This window comes from Mobula hypostoma, chromosome 3 (assembly GCF_963921235.1).
Source record: "Mobula hypostoma chromosome 3, sMobHyp1.1, whole genome shotgun sequence".
Taxonomy (NCBI): domain Eukaryota; kingdom Metazoa; phylum Chordata; class Chondrichthyes; order Myliobatiformes; family Myliobatidae; genus Mobula; species Mobula hypostoma.
In genome coordinates this window covers 154,009,332-154,033,757 of record NC_086099.1, presented here as the reverse complement: position 1 = coordinate 154,033,757, position 24,426 = coordinate 154,009,332, and the positions used below count along the sequence as shown (strand labels likewise).

General features: G+C 40.3%; 1 protein-coding gene across 4 annotated transcripts in view; it reads left to right on the top strand.

Moving 5' to 3' along the window:
- Positions 1-24,426, top strand: part of LOC134344332 (tyrosine-protein phosphatase non-receptor type 3-like) — a 190,360-nt gene that overhangs the window by 32,121 nt on the left and 133,813 nt on the right. For all 4 annotated transcript variants that reach the window (XR_010017417.1, XM_063043923.1, XM_063043921.1 and 1 more), the window contains exons 2-6: positions 7,199-7,353; positions 16,154-16,261; positions 16,358-16,400; positions 18,434-18,503; positions 20,130-20,174. Coding sequence is in view for 3 of the 4 variants with exons in the window: in XM_063043923.1 (XP_062899993.1) it covers positions 7,199-7,353; positions 16,154-16,261; positions 16,358-16,400; positions 18,434-18,503; positions 20,130-20,174 (421 nt within the window). In the remaining variant the exon portion in view is untranslated. The remainder of the gene's footprint in view (positions 1-7,198; positions 7,354-16,153; positions 16,262-16,357; positions 16,401-18,433; positions 18,504-20,129; positions 20,175-24,426) is intronic.

The window sequence follows — 24,426 nt, the reverse complement described above, 5'->3', positions numbered from 1 at the left end:
GTCTCAGCAGTTAATATAACAAAGAAGCCATTTCACTTAGCCTACACAGTAACATAAAAGAAGAAACCCCTTACATTTGTTTATACATGAGTAGATGTAGGCTGATAATTAGCAATACCTCTTGCGATCTGAATCAGGTCTATTATCACCAACAAGTGACGTGAAATTTGTTAACTTAGCGGCAGCAGTTCAAAGCAATACAGAATCTAGCAGAGAGAGAAAAAAAATAAAATAAAACATCATAATAATAAACAAGTGAATCAGTTATGTATATTGAATAGATTAAAAAAGCATACAAAAACAGAAATACTGTATATTTAAAAAAAAGTGAGGTAGTGTCCAAAGATTCAATGTTCATTTAGGAATCAGATGACAGAGAGGAAGAAGCTATTCCTGAATCACTGAGTGTGTGCCTTCAGGCTTCTGTACCTCCTACCTGATGGTAACAGTGAGAAAAGCCATGCCCTGGGTGCTGGAGGTCCTTAATAATGGACGCTGCCTTTCTGAGACACCGCTCCTTGAAGATGTCCTGAGTACTTTGTAGGCTAGTGCCCAAGATGGAGCTGCCTAGATTTACAACCTTCTGCAGCTTCTTTCAGTCCTGTGCAGTCGCCCCCCCCCACCCCCAATACCAGACAGTGATCAGTGATGCAGCCTGTCAGAATGCTCTCTACACTACAACTATAGAAGTTTTTGAGTGTATTTGTTGACATGCCAAATCTCTTGAAACTCCTAATAAAGTATAGCTGCTACCTTGCCTTCTTTATAACTACATCAATATGTTGGGACCAGGTTAGATCCTCAGAGATCTTGACACCCAGGAACTTGAAGCTACTCACTTTCTCCACTTCTGATCCCTCTATGAGGATTGGTATGTGTTCCTTCATCTTACCGTTCCTGAAGTCCACGATCAGCTCTTTCGTCTTTCTGACGTTGAGTGCCAGGTTGTTGCTGTGGCACCATTCCACTAGTTAGTATATCTCACTCCTGTACGCCCTCTCATCACCACCTGAGATTCTACCAACAATGGTTGTATTGTCAGCAAATTTGTAGATGGTATTTGAGCTATGCCAAGCCACACAGTCGTGTGTATATAGAGAGTAGAGCAGTGGGCTAAGCACACACCCCTGAGCTGCACCAATGTTGATCATCAGCGAGGAGGATATGTTATTACCAATCCACACGGACTGTGGTCTTCCGGTTAGGAAGTCAAGGATCCAATTGCAGAGGGAGGTACAGAGGCCCAGGTTCTGCAACTTTCTCAATCAGGATTTTGGGAATGATGGTATTTAAATGCTGAGCTACAGTTGATGAACAGCATCTTGACTTGGGTGTTTGTATTGTCCAGGTGATGTAAAGCCGTGTGGAGAGCCATTGAGATTGCATCTGCCGTTGATATTGTGGCAATAGGCAAATTGCAAGGGGTCCAGGTGCTTGCTGAGGCAGGAGTTTAGTCTAGTCATAACCAACCTCTCAAAGCATTTCATCACTGTCAATGTGAGTGCTACCGGGCGATAGTCACTCAGGCAGCCCATATTATTATTATTCTTAGGCACTGGTATAATTGTTGCCTTTTTGAAGCAAGTGGGAACTTCTGCCCATAGCAGTGAGAGGTTGAAAATATCCTTGAATACTCCCACTAGTTGGTTGGCCCAGGTTTTCAGAGCCATACCAGGTACTCCATCGGGACCTTCTGCTTTGCGAGGGTTAACTCTCTTTAAAGACAGTCTTAACATCAGCCTGTGAGATAGAGATCCCAGGGTCATCAGGTGCAGCAGGGATCTTCACAGCTTTAGTTGTGTTCTTCCTTTCAAAGCGGGCATAGAAGGTGTAGTGAAGCATCACTGCCATTCGTACTGTTGGGTTTTGCTTTGTAGGAAGTAATGTATTGCAAACCCTGCCAGAGTTGCTGTGCATCTGATATTGCGTCCAACCTCATTTGAAATTGTCTCTTCGCCCTTGAAATAGCCCTCCGCAAATCTTACCTGGTTTTCTGGTACAGGCCTGGGTTGCCAGACTTGAATGCCACAGATCTAGCCTTCAGCAGACGATATACCTCCTGGTTCATCCACGAGTTTTGGTTTGGGAATGTACAATAAGTCTTTATAGGCACACACTCATCCACACAGGTTTTATTGAAGTCAGTAACAACTGCAGCATACTCATCCAGATTCAAAGATGAATCCCTGAATACAGTCCAGTCACCGATTCAAAGCAGTGTTGTAGGCGCTCCTGTGCTTCACTTGTCCATATCTTCTTGGTCCTCACTGCTGGTGCTGCAGTCTTCAGTCTCTGCCTATGCTCAGGGAGTAGAAGTATAGCTAGGTGACCAGACTTCCCGAAGTGAAGGTGTGGAGTAGCATGGTAGGCATTCTTGATGGTGGTGTAGCAATGGTTCAGTGTGTTGTTTCCTCTGGTACTGCAAGTGATCTGTTGATGGTAGTTGCTTAGTGATTTTTTTCAGACTGGACTGGTTAAAATCTCCCAAAATGATGGTGAAGGCGTTGGGGTGTGCTATTTCGTGCATGCTGATCCCATTACTCAGATCCTTTAAAGCTTGCTTGACATTGGCCTGAGGTGGAATATAAACTGCTGCTAGAATGACCCCAGAGAACTCCTGTGGTAGGTAAAAAGGATGGTATTAACTCTTTTTTTAACGGGGTAAGCTAATGACATATAGTTTGGTGGTTTATTTGTCGATGAGTGTACAGAACACTGTCATGAACAGCAATGATTTTCTCCTGAGCAATTCTCACACTATCATTATTCCCATGGATGCCAAATGAGTGAGAGTATATTGTAATAAAGACAGAAAATGCTGGAAACATTCAGCAGATTAAGTAACACATGTGAAAAGAGAATGTATTCACAAATGTTTTTTTTCAACTTAATACTTCATCTCCACCGATGTTGTCTGAACTGCTGTATGTTTTTTGATTTCAGATTTTCAGTATCAGTATTTTTTTTAAATTTGATTTTCATTTAGTGTTTAATTTGACATTTTGTAGTGGAGTAAAGATGCCCTGTGTTCCTGGTGAAATGGCTAATTTCGTGAATGAATGTTTACTTGTAAAATACGAATTTATACTGTTACTATCACTTACAGCATTTAACCTTATTTCTGTTCATGCATCCTGTTCTCATATTTCAGTTGTATGCTCTGTGGTTGTGTTTCTCCCAAGCTTTTTGTGTTCTCTTTATCCTTTTCCTTGTTATCCAATCTAACGGTTCCTTTCTAAGTACATTCAGTGGCATATTTTTAAGAACACACCTGTACACCTTGTTAATGCAAATACCTAATCATGGGGCAACAATTCAATGAATAAAAGCGTGCGGATATGGTCAAGAGGTGGAGACCAAACAACAAAATAGAAAGGGAACGTGATCTAAGTGACTTTGACCATGGAATGATTGTTGATGGCGGACAGGGTGATTTGAGCATCTCAGAAGCTGCTGATCTCCTGGGATTTTCACAGCCAACACTCTCCAGAGTTTACTGAGAAAGGTGCAAAAAACAAAAAAAAAATCTAGTGAGTGGCAGTTCTGCAGGTGAAAGTGCCATATTAATGAGAGATCAGAGAATGTCCAAACTGATTCAAGCTGACAAGAAGGTGACAGTAACTTAAATAACCACATTTGCAACAGCTGTGTGCAGAAGAGCGTCACTGAATGCACATCTCGTTGAACTTTGAAGTGGATGAGTTATAGCAGCAGAAGACCACGAACATACACTCAGTGGCCACTTTTATGTACAGGAGGTACCTAATAAAATAGCCACAGTGTATTTTGTGTACCCATCTCCATTCTTTCCAATTGTGGATAATCTCTTGTGTTACCAAACATCATTCTCCCTCCTTCATTTCTTTTCTCACCCCAGGCCTAAATATTGATTGTCATAGTCATAGTCATACTTTATTGATGATCCCAGGCGGAAATTGGTTTTCGTTACAGTTGCACCATAAATAATAAATAGTAATAGAACCATAAATAGTTAAATAGTAATATGTAAATTATGCCAGTAAATTATGAAATAAGTTCAGGACCAGCCTATCGGCACAGGGTGTCTGACCCTCCAAGGGAGAAGTTGTAAAGTTTGATGGCCACAGGCGGGATTGACTTCCTATGACGCTCTGTGCTGCATCTTGGAGGAATGAGTCTCTGGCTGAATGTACTCCTGTGCCCACCCAGTACATTATGTAGTGGATGGAAGACATTGACCAAGATAGCATGCAACTTAGACAGCATCCTCTTTTCAGACACCACCGTGAGAGAGTCCAGTCCCATCTCCACAACATCACTGGCCTTACGAATAAGTTTGTTGGTTCTGTTGGTGTCTGCTACCCTCAGCCTGCTGCCCCAGCACACAACAGCAAACATGATAGCACTGGCCACCACAGATTCGTAGAACGTCCTCAGCACCATCCGCCAGATGTTAAAGAACCTCAGTCTCCTCAGGAAACAGAGACGGATCTGACCCTTCTTGTAGATAGCCTCAGTGTTCTTTGACCAGTCCAGTTTATTGTCAATACGTATCCCCAGGTATTTGTAATCCTCCACCATGTCCACACTGACCCCCTGGATGGAAACAGGGGTCGCCGGTACCTTAGCTCTCCTCAGGTCTATCACCAGCTCAGTCTTTTTCACATTAAGCTGCAGATAATTCTGCTCACACCATGTGACAAAGTTTCCTACCGTAGCCCTGTACTCAACCTCATCTCCCTTGCTGATGCATCCAACTATGGCAGAGTCATCCGAAAACTTCTGAAGATGACAAGACTCTGTGTAGTAGTTGAAGTCTGAGGTGTAAATGGTGAAGAGAAAGGGAGACAAGACAGTCCCCTGTGGAGCCCCAGTGCTGCTGATCACTCTGTCAGACACATAGTGTTGCAAGCACACGTACTGTGGTCTGCCAGTCAGGTAATCAAGAATCCATGACACCAGGGGAGCATCCACCTGTACCGCTGTCAGCTTCTCCCCCAGCAGAGCAGGGCGGATGGTGCTGAACGCACTGGAGAAGTCAAAAAACATGACCCTCACAGTGCTCGCTGGCTTGTCCAGGTAGGCGTAGACACGGTTCAGCAAGTAGACGATGGCATCCTCAACTCCTAGTTGGGGTTGGTAGGCGAACTGGAGGGGATCTAAGTGTGGCCTGACCATAGGCTGGAGCAGCTCCAGAACAAGTCTCTCCAGGGTCTTCATCATGAGGGAGGTCAATGCCACCGGTCTGTAGTCATTGAGGCCGCTGGGGCGCGGCGTCTTTGGCACAGGGACGAGGCAGGATGTTTTCCACAGTACAGGAACCCTCCGGAGCCTCAGGCTCAGGTTGAATATATGGCGAAGTACTCCACATAGCTGAGGGGCACAGGCTTTGAGCACCCTGGTACTGACACCATCCAGTCCTGCAGCCTTGCTTGGGTTGAGACGTTTCAGCTGTCTTCTCACCTGTTCAGACGTGAAGCTCACCCTGGTGGTTTTGTGTGGGGGAGGGGTATATTCATGAGAGCAGGGTCGGGGACTGTGAGGAGGGGTAGGAGGGGAGAGTGGAACATGTGTTGATTGGGGGCCAACAACAGATGACTCGTGGGGGATGGGCAGGGGCCACAATGTCAAATCTGTTAAAGAACAGGTTAAGTTTGTTGGCCCTGTCCACACTGCCTTCAGCTCCTCTGTTGCTAGTTTGCCGGAACCCAGTGATGGTCCTCATCCCCCTCCAGACCTCTCTCATGTTGTTCTGCTGGAGTTTCCACTCAAGCTTCCTCCTGTACCTGTCTTTAGCCTCCCTGATCCTGGCTTTCAGGTCCCTCTGTATTGCCCTCAGCTCCTCCCTATTTCCATCTCTAAACGCCCTCTTTTTAATGTTCAGGATGTCCTTAATGTCCTTTGTCACCCATGGCTTGTTATTTGAATAACAAAGGACAGTTCTTGTCGGAACATTGCAGTCCACACAGAAGTTGATGTAATCAGTGATGCATTCTTTGAGCCCATCAATATCCTCTCCATGTGGCTCACAGAGTGCCTGCCAGTCTTGTCACCTCAAAACAACCCTGGAGCGCCTCATAAGCCTCCTCCGACCATTTCCTCACTGTCCTCGAGGTTGCAGGTTTACTCTTCCCCAGAGGCACGTAGCAGGGTTTTATATGCACCAGGTTGTGATCTGACCTTCCCAGTGGGGGGAGGGGAGAGGAGCTGTATGCATCCTTAACGTTAGCTCAAATCCAGAGTCCTCTCCCCTCTGGCTGTACAGCTCACATACTGCGTGAAGTTAGGCAGTGTTCTAGCCATGGTAACCTGGTTGAAGTCACCCAAGATGGTAATGAGGGCAGTCGGGTGCTGGGTTTGTAATCTGGCTGTGACGGTGTAAATGATGTTACACGCCAACGTCGGGTTGGCAGAGGGAGGGATGTACACAACAACCACAATTGCATGCGAGATTTCCCTTGGCAAATAATATGGCCGGAGTCCAACAGCAAAAAGTTCAATATCCGGGCTACAGACCCGTTCCTTGATCATAATATGACCAGGATTGCACCATCTGTTATTTACCAGAACCGCCAGCCCCCCTCCTTTGCGCTTACCGCTCTCCGTGCAATTCCGGTCAGCTCGAACTGTCTGGAAGCCCTCTATGGAAACGCTTTGATCGGGTGTGTCCTCGTGCAGCCACGTCTCAGTGAAGCACATGACACTGCTCTCCCGAAATGTTCTCTGACTCCTGACAAGCGCAGTCAGTTCTTCTATTTTATTCCCCAGCGATCTCACATTTCCCATGATGAGAGAGGGGAGACACGGCTTATAACTTCTCTTCTCCATAAGCCTCTGTTGTGATTGACCTAAACATTTAGTTATTACTTTGGAGTCCAACATAAATATGAGATGTCTGCTTGACTTCTAAAGCTATATGTTCAGACTGAATCATCTCTCGTCCTCTGACCCGACTTGACCTAAAGATGAGTCTTTAAAGCACTTTTTCAATTCCGTGTGCATCTATTCTTGTAATCCTCCAGTAAAAGTTATGAAAAGTCTATTTATGCACTATTGGTAATATTTTTTTTAATCCTCTCAGAAGTTTTGATGAAGTGTCAATTTTAGAGTTTATTTATATGATCAGCAAAATAGTTCAGATTGCTGGTTAATCCTCAACTGTTGACTTCTTTGGGACATGTTTTGCTGTTAGCATAACGTCTTTAATATTCACATTTAGATATCGGAGGTGTAGTGATGACATCACGATTTCGTGTGCTTAGTGGGAAGCCAAACCATATGCGTGTTCTCGAGATGCCAAGAGACAAACATCGATCAGAAGTTGTCTGCAATGTTCATTTTCTGGATGATAATGTGCAGAGCTTCAAAGTCAATGTAAGTTGGTTCCTTATTATATTAGTAACCATCAAGTTTGTGACAATTCCTTTTGAATTTGGATATAATACCAAATAGCTATCTTACACAGTCTAAAATTAGTAGTAGGTATTTGGCAGCATGATACTGTGGCACAAAACTTCATTATTATGCATTTTCATTCAATGTCAGTATTGCAAGCCTGCTGCCAGAATTTGTAGAAGCTTGTAGATTAATTATCCTGGAAAATACTTGATTTGCAGCAAAGTTGCAGTACCCAGTTTGTAGAATGACAAATGTGGATTACTATTTGTCATAATGATTTGACCAAGGCACTCATTGCCTTTAAGGCCCCTTCCAAAGAAATTAGAGAACAAATAATTTTTGCTGTTATTCCAGTTCAAATTAAACAGAGCCATCCAGTATGCATTACCCTTTACTGGGAACATTCTCAACCAGTTTTTTTTAACCTTCCTTCCAACTCAAGGTATGATGGACATTTTTTTTCTGTGGGTAGAGCTATGAAATTGTTTAATGGTAAATTTCCCTGTGCGTTGGCTGAACCCCATGCACAAAATGTAGCATAACATCTTAAATTACTATTTCAAAGTAAAGTAAAAACTGGGAAAATTGAGATCACCTGATCACTGAAATTTTGCTGTAACTTGTGATTGAGAAATTGATGCAAATGGTATACAGGAATAGAGACATCACTGCATATTATGTACATTGATTCATCAATTCCACAACTATATCACTCTTACTAGATAAAGTAAGATCAGCAACATTCTCAATTTTTTAGATGTTATGGGTTTGCCTTTAATAATTTGTGGGTCCTTTGCACTCCTCTAGGTGGTGCGTCTATTTAACTTAGTATGCCACACTTGTTTCATGTGATGCAGTCTCCTTGATGTTAGAAAAAAAACTGCAGAGGAGTGTCTTCTATTACTTTACTAATTAATACATTGTACAGTGATCAACCAGATTTGGCTTGTCTTGTCTTTTTAAAACAGGACATAAATGGGCAGTTTTCCATGTTGTTAGATAGAAATGAGTGTAACTGAAATGGAACAGCTCGGTTAGAGCACAGCTGGTTCTGGCTTTTAAGTTTTCAGCACATCATACTGTTTTGTAGTCTTAGATGTTTTGCTGAAAGGTTAGTAGTAGGTTTTTAAAAATACTTTAATAATCTGAACTTCAAAAATTGGACCAGCAAAAATGTTTTGGCAATATTCTCAAATGAAATATAATTAGTCTTTACTCAGGACCTGAGTTATTTCAGTTGCATGTGAGAATCAAAGGGAAATTTTTAATTTTCTGGTATGAAGTCATTCTGTACAAAATTGATAGTAAATTTCCAGACCTGAATGAAACTTGATGCCTAGTTTTGGTTATATTTATTTATTTTCACATAAACAATTTAAAGCAAACATTGACTGTTCCAGGATTACCAAATTGGGAAGTAAGTCTTGAAAGCTGATCGAGGTGAAGTTAATCCCTTGAAATCATTGAAAAATGTTTAAATGAAATGCAGTTTTTGACTGACAAACGATTAAACAATTACCCTCTCATCCTTTCTCCTAATCTGCTCATCACATCCCTCTCATTCTCTCCCCATTCCCTTTCTTCCATGGTTGACTGTCCTCTCAAAGTAGATTCCTCTTGCTTCAGCCTTTAACCTTTTCCACCTATCCTGTCATCCAGCAACCCACACACATTCCCCCACACCTGGTCTCACCTGCTAGCTTGTACTCCTCCTTCCACACCCTTTTATCCTGGCTTCTTCCTCTTTTTCAGTCCTGATGAAGGATACTGGGTCAAAATGACGACTTTTTATTTCTCTCCCCCCCCCCATAGATGCTGCCTGACTTGCTGAGTTCCTATAGCAGTTTGTGTATGTTGCTCAAGATTTCTAGTGTCTACAGAATCTCTTGCGCTTATAATTCAACAAGTTTATCAGAATGGAGGATATGGACCTCTATGCAGACAATGTCCAAGTTTTTGGATCTTTTAGCTAAGAGAGCAGCAGAGAATTCAAGAAATACAATGAAATTTATGAAAATCTATACATAAACCAAGTATACAAAAGAAGACAAATGGTGCAAATAAAAAAATAAATATTATAAATGAGCTAAAAACTTGAGTTGCACAGTCCTTGAGCGTGAGCCTGTAGGTTGTAGAATCAGTTCAGTGACGCAATGAATGAAGGTATCCATGCCGGTTCAGAAGTCTGCTGGTTGTAGGGTAATAACTGTTCCTGAATCTGATGGGATGGGATCTAAGGCTGCTGTACTTTCTGCCCAGTGGTAGAAGAGAACAAGGCCTGGCTGGTAGGAGCCTTTGATGATAGATGCTGCTTTCTTGGGTGAACACTCCATGTAAATGTGCTCATTGATGGGCTGTATCCACCACTTTCTGTAGACTTTCCCATTCCTGGGCATTCATGTAAGCCATGATGCCACTGGTTAGGATATTTTCCACAGCATCCATTGAAGTTTCTCTAAGTTTTAGGTGACATGCTACGGCTAAGCAAACTTCAATGAAAGAGATGTTGTCTTGCCCTCTTTGCGATGGCACTTGCTGGTCCCAGAGCAGATCTTCTGATCACGTAGAGTGGTGGAATGTGCTGCCTGGCGTTGTGCTAGAGGCAGAAACATTAGCGACCTTTAAGAGCAATTTTGTTAGACGCATCGGATGCGCCGGAAAACAGCAGTATGTAGATATTGTATAGACAGAAGAGATTAGTTAGCCATTTGATAACAATTTTAATTTGTTCAGCCCAGCATTGTGAGCCCAAAAGCCTGTTCCTGTGCTATAATATTCTATGTTCTATCTATTTTGGCCAATTGCCATCTTACTCATTTGCCCGGGTCCAAGTGCAAAGAACAACCCAATATTTGGACAATTTAAATGCTGGGCCAGATTGATTAAAAAGACAGCATGTTGGGACAAGAGGCAAGGGTTGGGCCGGTTCTGTTCGCTGCTCTGCGATGTTTACTCAGCCCTGCGCTAAACTGAGGCTGACACTGTGGCCTGCTCTGCCTGCTCCAGACTCCGTGTCTGCTCGCTGCTCTGTGATATTTACTTGTCTCTGTGCAGAACTGAGCCTGAGGCTGTGGCCTGCTCCGAGCTCTGTGACGTTTACTCAGGTCTGCACTGAACTGAGGCTGAGGCTGTGGCCTGCTCCAAGCTCTGTGACATTTACTCAGGTCTGCGCTGGGCTGAGGCTGTGGCCTGCTCTGGCCACTCTGGGCTTTGTGTCTGTGGACTCACTTTTGCTCAGAATGCTGTTTGTTTACTTTTGTTGTTTGCGCGATTTAATTTTATTTCCGCACACTGGGTGTTCGACTTTTTTTAATGGATATTTTTGGGTTTCTTTGTTTCATGGCTGCCTGTAAGGAGACAAGTCTCAAGGTTGTATACACAATGTGTACATACTTTGATAATAAATATACTTTGAACCTTTTTCCATTGGCCAGCCAGTGGCGTAGTGGCATCAGCGCTGGACTTCGGAGTGATGGCTCCCGGGTTCAAATCCAGTCGACTTCCCTGGCACGCTTTCCATTCATGCTGGGTTGAACGTTGAGCTATCAACTTGACTTCGTAAAAAAGAAATTGCCTGCTACAGAAACATCAACAGCAAAAAGTTGATGGCCTATGCTCTCTCGTGAGTTTAAAAGGCTATTTCCTTTCTTCCTTCCTTTTTCCATTACAAATAATGTGATGGCACATACAGTAATCTACTTACTTTGAATAATTACAAATGTAAACAAAGGATATTATTACTATTAAAGTGAATATGAATCAAGCAGAAAATACTCCATTAGTCTAGTCATGAAAATAATTAAAGTTTACAGTTGCCCCAAGATGTTGTTACATTCATCCTTTGGGCTAGGAACCTGAGCTAAATGCTGTCTGCTGCTTCAGTGATACTGTTGACATCTAAGAAGGGGTACTTGTTGATGGGCAAGTATTCAGTCCCATTCACAGCTCCTCCAAAAGAGGCACTTATTGCTTTCATGCATATATGTTGCTAGCATTCAGACATGACAAGTAGCAATTATTCTCTAATTGGAGAGAAAGATTCTTGTCTCCTTAATTACACTTATCAATTGTTTATGGCTTAACTTTGCCTACTGTACTGTAATTACATCCAATATTTCCCTTTCAGCATTTGCTCTCCTGAAAACACTCTTATTTTCCCAGTACCTATTCCACATGCGGTTTCCTTTCACACAATAATTCTTCATTTCTCACCTCTCGATAAGCTTCTGGAATATGTTTATTCTAAAAGTTTTTAACGACTATCTGAACAATTACCTGGAAAACTTAGCCTATACACGCTTGATTCAGGAGAAAAAGAAACAAACTCCCCCCAGATTTGAGAATCAAATCCAAGACCAAACTTTTCTGCAGATGTTGAGGTCTTCAACTTAAAAATTCAGTGAAAGAAATTAAAGATAATTCAGAAGTCTCTGATTTAATGTAATTTTAATTGTTGTGAAACATTCATTATGATTTGATTTCTTGATTATCTACCCTGTTAATATGATTTTTTCTTAATTTTAGATCACATTCAGAAATTAAGACGTTTTTGGGAAGGCTGGCATTTATTGGTATTCTTCTTGAGGAGGTGGCAATGTGTTGCGTCCTTAAACCACTGCAAGCCTACCCATTGCATTTTCTTATTGGTGCAAACAGCAACCACTATGTATCATGGATAGAAACAATGTATGTTCAGGGTGGTTGATGAGGGGCCAAGCAAGTAATCTGGATTTCCTAGTTGGAGAAAAGCTGCTTCAGAGTTGTTGCTTCTGCACTCATCCATTCAATGTGTTCCTGACTTGTAGCTCAAGGTATCATACAGGATATGAGGATACTTGCATGAGGATATCCAGCCTCTCACCAGTCACAGAATCTATAACTGTGATATTTATAAAACTGATGGTATAGTGGGCAACTTGAAGAAAGTTGTCCAAGGTTATAACAGGATTTAGATCAAATAGGAAAGTGGCCAAGGTAATGGCTGATGGAATTTAATTTGGACGAGTGCAAAGTGATGCATTTTGGGACATTAAACTTGGAAGGATATAGATGAAGAATGGCAGGACCATTTGATTCCTAAACTAAATAATTCAACACAATGTTTTTTACAATGTTGCTAGTTTAATCATATTTTGCTGAAGTGCAGAGACTGGAACTGCACACATATAAAATGAAACCTAATCAATGATTCACAAAGAACATAAAACAGTACAACATAGGGACAGGCACAGTTAGTGCTATCTCAATTAGGGGAATGTAAAACAAGAAGGTAGAGGTTTAAAGTGAAAAGGGAAAGATTTAAAGGGGATCTGAAGGACCTCTTTATCCACACAGAAGTTGATAGGTATATTAAAACCATTTAATAAGAGTCAATAGATTCTGTTATGACCATAAGATGTAGAGCAGAATTAAGCCTTTTGGCCCAGCAGGACTACTCTGCCATTTCATCACAGCTGATCTAGTTGCCTCTCAGCCCCAATCTCCTACCTTCGCCTCGTGTGATCCCAAAAGACTGGAAAATTGTAATGCCACTCCACTCTTCAAGAAGGGAGCGAGGCAGAAGAAAGGAAATTATAGGCCAGTTACCCTGACCTCAATGGTTGGGAAGACATTGGAGTCAGTTGTTAAGGATAAGGTTTTGGGATACTTGGAGGTGTGCAATAAAATGGGCCAGAGTCCGCATGGATTTATTAGGGGAAAATTTTGCCTTATAAAACCGTTGGAATTCTTTGAAGAAATAATAAGCAGGATCGACAAAGGACAATCGGTGGATGTTGTGTACTTGTATTTTCAGAGGGCCTTTGACAAGCTACTGCACATGAGTCTGCTGAACAGGATAAGAGCCCATGGTATTACAGGAAAGATACTTTCATGGGTACAGCATTGGATTTTGGCTGGAGACAAAAAATGGGAATAAACGGAGCCTTTTCTGATTGGCTGCCAGTGACTAGTGGTGTTGTGTTGGGACCTCTTCTATTTGTATGTTAATGATTTGAATGATGGAATTGATTGCTTTGTGACCAGCTTTGATACAAAGATCAGTGGAGGGCTGGTAGTGTTCTCAAAGCGGGGAGGCTACAGTCGGACTTGGGCAGAAGAGAAGAACAGGCAAAGAAATGGCAGATGAAATATAGTGTTGGGAAATAAATGGTCATGCACTTTGGTAGAAGGAATAAAAACATAGATTATTTTCTAAACTGGGAAAAGATTCAAATAATCTGAAGTGCAAAGGGACTTGGTAGCCCTCATGCAGGATTCTCTCAAGGTTAACTTGCAGGTTGAGTTGTTATTGAGGAAGGCAAATGTAATGTTAGTATTCGTTTTGAGAGAACTAGAATATAAAAGAAAGGATGTAATGCTGAGGTTTTATAAGGCATCGGTGAGGCGCAGTTAGAGCCTTGTGAGCAGTTTTGGGCCCCTCATTTAGCAAAGGATGTGCTGACATTGGAGAGGGTTCAGAGGAGGATCGCAGATATGATTCTGGGCTCTGGGCTTGATTTCACTGGAATTTCGAAGAATTATGGGGGGCGGGGATATCATTGAAACCAATCGAATATTGAGAGGCCTAGATAGAGTGGATGTGAAGGGGATGTTTCTTGTGGTGAAACCTGTGGAATTCATTGCGACAGGCAGCTATGGAGGCCAGGTTTTTGGTGTATTTAGGGCAGAGATTGATGGGTTATTGATATGGTGCGAAAGGTTATGTAGGGAATGATGGCCAGAGAATGGGGTTGGGAGGGAAATGATGAATAGTGGAGCAGCCTTGATGGGCTGAATGGCTTGATCCTGCTCCTATTTGTTTTGGTGTTAGGGTCTAAAGCAAGCTTCCTGAAGGGTTTGTTGAAACAGATACATTTAAAATGTTAAAGTGGCATTTGGATTTAAAAAAAAGGTTATGGTCAGCCATAACAAGTTTGGCCAAAGGGTCTATTTCTGTGCATTGTAACTCTTTGAATATATGACTATGACTGGTTCAGTGGAATTTTTGATCCGAGGTCACACATGATATTGATAGTGATGCACATGACAATGGTAATACTATTTAATATGGTTTAAATCTTCTTTGTGGATGGTCATTGCCTTATACTTTAATGGCATGACTGTTACTCACTGCCTACCAGCCCATTTCAAAGTGCTATTTGTATATATGTAGGTAGAGGGGCTACTACTGTTGTTAAGTTGGGTGGAATTCAAATGACATAATCTTCAGTGAATATCCCTTCTGACCTTATGATGGCAGGAGAGTTATTCGTGAATCACCTGATGATGGGAAACGCTTGCAATGCTGCCTTAACCTCTGACAACCAAAACTGACACCTTTTGTGCAAGGTGCTGTCCGCAACCATGAAGTGCTATCGTTTTTGGTGTTTGAATTTTACAAAATGTCTTAATGTCGTACTCTATTACATGCTGCTGTGATGTTAAGGGCAGTCACTCTCGGCTCACTTCTGGAATTCTGTTCTTTGATCCACATCTACATAATACTTTGATGTTATCTTAAGGGAGTGGTCCTGCAAAACCCATTTTAGGGATCAGTAAGCAGATTTTTAAAGTCAATAATGATGATGGTAGTACTGACAATAGTAGCTTCCATTGCTTTGCTGAATGATTAAGAGTAGGTGGACAATAATTAGTTGCATTGAATTTGTCATGATTTGATTGGACCATGATGCACTTGGACAGTCTTTTACATTAATACTAGAAATTCTGCATTTGCTGGAAATCTAAAACAACAGACACAAAATGCTGGGGAGGGGGGGATGGCGGGGAGCAGATCATGTAGCATTTATGGAGCAGAATAAACAGTTGACATTTCAGGCCAAGACCTTTCATCAGGACAGACAGAAAGAAAGGGTAAGAAACCAGAATAAAAAGGTGAGGGAGGGAAAGCTGTGCAAGCTGGCAGGTGATGGGTGAAGTCTGATGAGGGGTAAGGTGAGGGTGGGGATGGGTTTGGGGAGAAGTTGGGAGGTGATGTGTGGCTGAAGAAGGAGGAAACTGATGGAGAGGAGAGTGGAACATGGGAAGGACAGGCACGAGAGGGAGGTGGTAGGTGAGAAGAAAAGGAATAAGAGGGGAGCCAGAATGAGGGAGAAGGCAGAGTATGGAGCAAAAATACCAGAAGTTAGAGAAATCAATGTTTTTACTTGGTTGGGCAATATCAGTATTATAACTTTACTGGAATAACTTGGTTAGAGGAGCAGCTATTTCTGGAGTGCACATCTTCAGTATTACAGCTGGATATCATTTGATCTTTTATTGCATCTTGGATGTTGTCTCATTCTGCAGCTTTTACTGTATCCAGTGCTCTCAGCCTTTTTATCTTATGGAGTGAGTGTTGTTGACGGTCTTCTGTTGGGATCTTTGGAGGAAGCCAGGATGGATATCTGTTTGACACATCTGGCTGAAAACAGTTTTAAGTACTTCAGCCTTTTCTTTAGCTATCATCTTCAGGGTCCCACCATTGACTGAGCAGCTTCCTCCCATTAGCTCCATCATCATTCATGATTAAAGAGCCTCTGTTTAATCCATTGAATGAGATTATTTAGCTTGTCTATTGAATGCTTTTTTTTTTGCTGCTTAGCAAGTGATCCTATATTGTCGCTTCTAAGGCTTGCCCACTCTTCCACATTCCTCTTTGAGCCAGGTTCAGCTATTGAGGGGAAAATGGACAGAGACCTTTCAGAAGGAATTATGGGAAACTGCTGCCCGGATTATACAATCTCAGCGTGATTATGCTCTTACTACAAAATAGCAGCTATGTTTTGTTTTGCAGAAACAAGACACTGGTCAAGTTCTGTTGAATATGGCCTATAAACACCTGGAATTGATTGAAAAGGAATATTTTGGTTTACAGTTTATAGATGATTCAATAGAGTGCCCTGTGAGTATACTTATTGCTAAAGTATGATTTTTATTATATATGCATTTTGGGTCTTGTTTGGAAAAACTAACAAGGATTCACTAATTTCATGTACAGAGGTGGCTTGAGCCAAGCAAACCTATCCGGAAACAGCTTAAAGGTGAGTAGATTGACTTGTAGTGGCTTTTGTTAATATCACAAACCAACCTGATTTATTTCACTTAGCTACACAAGATCAAGAGTTACCTTCGAGTAAAATATGAAGAACGCAAACAATGTTGAATATAGAATTCTTATAACTTTGCAAGGAATATGTAGCTTTATAGCCAATAACATCTTTATAAGAAAAATGAGATTTCCCTTCTCTTCCCCTCCCCCACTTCCATTATTTTATTTTTACAGGGAGAACATGCAGACTCCACAAGGGCATTTGAATTTGTTTTTTGAACGTGGGTCCCTGCTTGAGCTAGTTGTTCTATCATTGTGCCACCCATAAATACTTAACTTAGCTTTTGCAGTTATAGAAACATAGAAAAACTACAGCACAATACAGGCCCTTTGGCCCACAATGCTGTGCCAAACATATATTGATGTTGATTTGCTGTTAAGTGTCATTGCAGGATCATAAACATTTATGGAAAGAAAGAAGGCCATTCAGCCCACTTTTGATCAAAAGCCTTTAATTTATGATGCACTTGGGTACTTTAGAAATGTGGTGAGGTCTTTGCAAATCTCCTTTGCCCTGTCTTTTGTACTATCATTACCTTGGAGTTTGGTGATGAGATCCATGTACCCTACTCGGACTGTGATTTGCACTTGCCAAAGATGTTTGCATGTCTGGCAGCAGACTCTTGAAATAGGTACTTTATTCTGAGCTCTCATGGGAAGAAATTACTGGGCAGTCAGAACAACTAAGTCAAGGATGTTCTGAAAGAGAAGTGACAACCTCCATCTCTCCTAGGCCCGGCCCCTTTCATCATAGTAACAGAAATCATGTGATTAATATTGAGAAAATTGAGCCCATACACATAGACCTGTTAGTAAATGGTAGAAGGAACAGACCACTATACAAGACACTCACCTACCTATCCACTTGGCAACTCCTGCACCATCTATGGAAGAATCTGGAGTTGCAACATTAGCCACTTTAGAACCCACAAAACTGGACTAGAAGCAAGCTGTCTCTAGTCCTGAGACTGTCGAAGAAGGTGATGACTTTCTGTAGGTCATACATGTTGTCTGCACTGCCAAGAGTAAAACTATTTAAATTTTACTTTCGAGTAAATGATTTTATTTTAATTGTGCATACTAATTGGACTAACCATTGAAACAGTGAATAAATTGTTGAATGCTTAAATGTTTCAAGTTTGTAAATTTTTGAGACATTTGACTTCTCTTCCTCCTGTACTGAACTCCCATATAGACCACATAACATCACACTGTTTAAGAAGCAATCTATAACTCCTGCACTTTATAACTCTTGCATATCATCTTTGTAATCTTGCTCAGAGTATTATGCAAGTATAGAAGTTTTTTGTCACCTTACACCTTTAGACACATGATGGTGTGGGCTTTTATCTAATCATTTTGTCCTTCATTTAACTTCAGCGGAAGGCCCTGGAGTGGGTCACAGAAATAGTGGAGTCAAATGTCAGTGATGGATTGGTAGAGCAAACTGGCTATAGCTAGTTGAAAATTAACCTGCTGTTCTCTCTAGCGCAAGAAACTGCTCCACCTTATGGTTCTTGTAATAGATTCACTTTTAAAAATAATGTTAAATTTTTGAATAATTTGGTAGTTAGTTGCTTTAAACTCCTGGATCTAGATTGAATTCTTCTTGCTAGCAATGGGCTGATGGTCTCAAAATGCCTAATAAGTCACTTTCCAGTTTGTGGTAGATACCATACCATCAGAGATGCACAAAATCACGTGCATCCAATGGTGTAATTTAGAAGGATAAAAAAGTTAATAAAATGGTTTTATATAATCAAGAAACTTTTGAAAAAGCACAAGCCACGTTCTTGAAGCAGTGATGAGCAAGCTTCAGTGTGTATTTGGTTATACTAAACAGAGTGATCAATTTGGATGCTAGCTAGTTGGATTACAAAAACTTAATTTTCTAGCACTAGCAATTATATATAAAGAGGATATTTACAAAACAGTAAATGTTTCTTCTAATTTAAAATATTACAGGCGACGCACTTAATTTTCGAGTGAGATTTTTTGTAACTGACCCAAATTCTCTACAACAAGAACAGACAAGGTAGGCAATGTGCCTGTAAGTACACCGTATAAAATAATAGTTCAATATAATGCACATACTATGTTTCTATAAATGGTTTTGCAGGTGTTGGTGTTTTTACAAACAATTCAATTAACTGTTACACCAAAATCTAAATATGTGATAAGTTCCATACTGTTCAAAAACTTACAAATCATAAAATTATAGTTTTTGATACTTGGATCCAACAGTTTCCATGATGTCACTTCCAAGGTTAAACAACAGACTTAACTGAAATGATTCTGGACTGCATATTTGTCCGAAAATTCAGCTGTTTTCAGGTAGTTCTGGAACATTACCAAGTTGAAAATGGTGATTGCGTTACTAATTTGGAAGGTGTTTGACATGTTTTCAGTTAGTCTTGCTATAGAAGATTTTTTCCAAATGCTGTGCCTTCATATAGTCATATAGGTTTCATTCATTTTCTGTCAAGAGGCATAACGTAGTCAGATCTCTCATTGATTATCAGTTGCTATTGATAAGACATCAAATGGCATAAAAATGAGTAAGCAAATTAGTTGAAATAAAGCCTTATTTAATTAAAAAAATTGTTTTTATGTAGCTGACACGAGACTACAGATGCTAGAATAAGAAGCAAAAATAAGCTGCTGGAAGAGCAATTGGGTTAGGCGGCATCTTTGCAAGGAAATGGACAAGTGACATTTTGTGTCGAGACCTTTCATCTGAACCAGACAGAGGATCTCGATCCTAAAAATCAACAGTCCCATTTCCCTTCATGAAAACTGCCTGATTCTGTTCATTTCTTCTATTAGCTTGATTTTAGTTTTTGAAATTGCTCTTTCCTTTTTAGAAACATACAATATAAATTGTTGTTTGTCATTGTTCAGAATTTTGAACTTTGGCTTCACTTTTTGTTATTTATCAGATTTGCCCTTTGATCCCTGGTAGTTCCCCTCCCATTGACTTTTCAGACACTTTCCGTTTTTGATTTGAATCTGATCATATTCTGTGGGCAGCACATTGTTCTAACTCTACAATAATGCTTTCAGCTAAGTGCTGAGAACTGTCTTAAGATGAAGTACTCTGAATGCCTTTTAACTCAAAATCCTGGACTATATTTTCATTTGGTAATATTGGGGAAAATCCTTCTGGAATCTAAATAGCTAATTGTTACAAGGAACAGTGTTGTCCATATACAAATGTTGGGGAGAAATATCCCTTCATTTTTGTTATTTCTTCTGAGGGAAAGGATATTAAAATTGATGGAGAGGTACGGAGAGTTATGGTCCAGGTGCAGGTTGATGAGACTAGGCAGAATACCAATTTGGCACAAAAGGCCTATTTCTGTGCTGTGTGCTCTCTGACTCTATTACTTAATGTTTGTTTCAAATAATATTGTGTTAGTGCCAGCAACTGGAGTTGAGCTAGAGATTTTTCAAAGAAAATACAAAGAATTTGAAAATTCTTGCTTTTTGTGTTTATTTGTGCATTCTAAATGTTTTAAATGTTTTTGTCTGGCATATCATCATCCCAGCTAAAATGTTTTCAAATCAGAATGTATTAGTTATTAAACTACACATTCTACAAATGCCTTCTGTAGTTGTGTCTTCTCTATTTACATTGATTTTTTTCTGGTTTATTTTTCAGGCATCTGTATTTTTTACAACTGAGGAAAGAATTTATTGATGGAAGGTAATTATTTTCTCCTAAATGCTTACTTAACATTCTTAAAACAGTATCTTTGGGCAGGCCAACATGCTGAATCTGTTGATCTCTCCTGCATGTGATTACCTTTCATTATTCATATATCTACTGTATGTAAAGAAACTATCAAATTGTGTTCTTCTGACCCAGAAACTCGATTCAGTTGCACAAATGAAGGAAATTTTAACTACTCACTTGCATAATAGCATTTCTACCAGGCATTATTTGTGCATACACTTCACTGAATTACTTCAGGAATATTAAGGAGTTTGAGAAAAGATTTGATTTTTTGTTTCTCCAAATTTAAAGTGGAAGTTACTATTTTGGAGTGGAGCTACTTCTTCAGTCACATGCTCTGAATGTGTAGTACAGGGGAAAATGCATTTGTAATCTGCTTCTGAAAGTGTTGATGGAACCAGATTATATAAGCAGAATTTATAATGCGGCCGGTAAGGTGTTGCTGTTTTGTTTTACTAATGTTTGATTGCCCTAAATAAAATATTCTTCCTCAGTTAAGGAACTTCAATTTACATTTCCTTGTGTTCGTAATTATTCTTTAATACATTCAACTTTTTTCAAGTTTGCCGGTGTTTCATTTATCCCTTCTTTAAAAATGTCTAATTATTTCAGTGCTTAAGAGAAATTTATGATCATGTGCACAACACTACTTCTTAGATGTATTGGAAATTGGTAAGCTCAAAATTGGTCAAAACAAACATGTATTTCACTGCCAAAACACATTGGAATCAAAGTCAAAGAAGTGAATGTAATAATATAAATGTGCATATGTGCAGAAAGCTTGAGGAGAAAATTTGTATTAACCTGCTCATTCTTTATCTGTGGTATAGCATTCTGGATGTGTTCCATCTCTGTGTTTTACACTTCCTCTTACTCCATCATCCATTCAATTCTTTGAGCAATTATTGTCAAATTGTTTGTCTATAACTGTTTTCAGAAGTAATCGAGCTACTGTTGCAAATCTTCCTTTATTTTGAAATCCTGAATATCCATTTTGTCATATTTTAATATTTTTTCCAGGGGGGTGGGGGTAATAACTGTGTTAAAGATGCAACTAAGCTACAACCTGTTGGTTCCATCCAGGCCATGTTAGTCTTTTCTACCACTTAAGAGAATAACTGCAATAGACTTTCCCTTTACATGTGGTTCATTCTGGCAGCATTTTATTTTGATTCTGTGTCCCATTTCTTGTTTGCAGTGCAAAGAATGCCTTAATGTCTGTGATTTTAGCATTTCCTACTTTCAGATCATTTTTCCACCCAAATAATTAGCAGCAGTAGTTTAATTTGGGTTAAATGCCTGTTTATTCCAAAAGTAAGTTTAAGTAAGTTTTGAGTCTTGGAGCTTTACCAGATATCAAGGTTGTGTAATGTTGAGACTGTTAATGAGGAAACGCTTGGCCTGCGCCTTGGGGCTCTCATTCTTTTCAGCTCAATTACCCTGTAGTTTGTTTGAATGACCAAATGCTACAGTAATTGATCGACATTTACTTAAATAATAAGAAATAGTTCTCTTAAGTTTTTTTTTTGATCGACATCTATACCATTTAATAATCTTCTGTGCAAAATTTTGAAATTGTCATTTGTTTCACTAGCAGTGCTAGTAAATATTAAAGGTTTGTGTTCAAGTTCTAGTTTATAAGATTGCATTATCGATCTTAAGCTTAAAAATATTTTTTCTGTTTTTGACCTGTTTAGGAGATTGGGTTTATTGTAAATGGATAAAAAAAATGCAGTGCATATTAATCATGGAATATTTATGTCTGATGATAATTATGTGGCTGAGGTATTGGAGCAGGGGGCAGGGATTCAAGTTTTTGGATCATTGGGACCTCTTTTGGCGCAGGTGTGACCTGTACAAAGAGGACAGGTTACACTTGAATCCTGGGGGACCAATATCTTGGCAGGGAGATTTGCGAAGGCTACTGAGGTGACTTTAAACTAGAATGGTTGGGGGGTGGGAATCAAATTGAAGAGACTAGGAGAGAGGAGGTTAGTTCACAAATAGAGAAAGCTAGTAGACAGTGTGTGAGGGAGGATAGGCAGGGGACAGAGATCAGGAGCACTCAGACTGGAGATGTAGGGGAGAAGGAAGAAAAAGATAACTAAATTGTTTGCTCCATTAAGGATAAACAGAGAGTAAGAGGTGGAGAGTTTCTTAAATGCATCTATTTTAATGCTAGGAGCATTGTAAGAAAAGTGGTTGAGCTTAGGGCATGGATTGATACCTGGAAATATGATGTTGTAGCTATTAGTGAAACATGGTTGCAGGAGGGGTGTGATTGGCAACTAAATATTCCAGGATTTCGTTGCTTCAGGTGTGATAAAATCGGACGGGCAAGGGGGGAGATGTTGCATTGCTTGTCAGAGAAAATATAACAGAGGTGCTCTGGCAGGATAGATTAGTGGACTCATCTAGGGAGGCTATTTGGGTGGAATTGAGGAATAAGAAAAGGTGTAGTGACACTTATAGGGGTGTATTATAGACCACCTAATGGAGACAGAGAACTGGAGGAGCAAATTTGTAAGGAGGTAGCAGATATTTGTAGTAAGCACAAGGTTGTAATTGTGGGAGATTTTAATTTTCCACACTTAGACTGGGAAGCCCATTCTGTAAAAGGGCTGGATGGCTTGGAGTTTGTCAAATGTGTGCGAGATAGTTTTTTGCAGCAATACATAGTGGTACCAACTAGAGAAGGGGCAGTGTTGGATCTCCTGTTAGGGAATGAGATAGGGCAGGTGACGGAGGTATGTGTTGGGGAGCACCAGGTCCAGTGATCACAGTACCATTAGTTTCAATATAATTATGGAGACGGATAGGTCTGGACCCAGGGTTGAGATTTTTGATTGGAAAAAGGCTAACTTTGAGGAGATACAAAAGGATTTAGAAGGAGTGGATTGGGACAGTTTGTTTCATGGGAAGGATGTACTAGAGAAACGGAGGTCATATAAAGGTGAAATTTTGAGGGTACAGGATCTTTATGTTCCTGATAGGTTGAAAGGAAAGGTTAAAAGTTTAAGAGGGCTATGGTTTTCAAGGGATATTGGAAATTTGCTTTGGAAAAAGAGAGGGATCTACAATAAATATAGGCAGCTTGGAGTTAATGAGGTGCTCGAGGAATATAAAGAATGTAAAAAAAAATCTTAGGAAAGAAATTAGAAAAGCTAAAAGGAGATATGAGGCTGCTTTGGCAAGTAAGGTGAAAATAAATCCAAGGGGTTTCTACAGTTATATTAATAGCAAAAGGATAGTGAGGGATAAAATTGGTCCCTTAGAGAATCAGAGTGGATGGCTATGTGCGGAGCCAAAAGAGATGGGGGAGATTGTGAACAATTTATTTTCTTCGGTATTCACTAAGGAGAAGATTATTGAATTGTGTAAGGTAAAGGAAACAAGAAGGGTAGTTATGGAAAGTATGGCGATTAAAGAAGAGGAAGTACTGGCGCTTTTAAGGAATATAAGAGTGGGTAAGTCTCCAGGTCCGGACAAGATATTCCCTAGGACCTTGAGGGAAGTTAGTGTGGAAAAAGCAGGGGCTCTGACAGAAATATTTCAAGTGTCAATAGAAATGGGGATGGTGCCGGAGGATTGGCATATTGCTCATGTGGTTCCATTGTTTAAAAAGGGTTCCAAGAGTAAACCTAGCAATTATCGGCCTGTGAGTTTGACGTCAGTGGTGGGTAGAGTGATGGAAAGTATTCTTAGAGTTGGTATATATAATTATCTGGATAGACAGGGTCTGATTAGGAACAGTCAAAATGGATTTGTGCGTGGAAGGTCATGTTTGACGAATCTTATTGAATTTTTTGAAGAGGTTACTAGGAAAGTTGACGAGGGTAAAGCGGTGGATGTTGTTTATATGGACTTCAGTAAGGCCTTTGACAAGGTTCCACACGGAAGGTTTGTTAGGAAGGTTCAATCGTTAGGCATTAATATCAAAGTCATAAAATGGATTCAGCAGTGGCTTAATGGGAGACACCAGAGAGTAGTGGTGGATAACTGTGTGTCAGATTGGAGGATGGTGTGTAGCGGTGTGCCTCAGGGATCTGTACTGGGTCCAATGTTGTTTGTCATATATATTAATGATCTGGATGATGGGGTGGTAAATTGGATTAGTATGTATGCAGGTGATACTAAGATAGGCGGCATAGTGGATAATGAAGTAAGTTTTCAAAGCTTGCAGAGAGATTTAGGCCAGTTAGAAGAGTGGGCTGAAAGATGG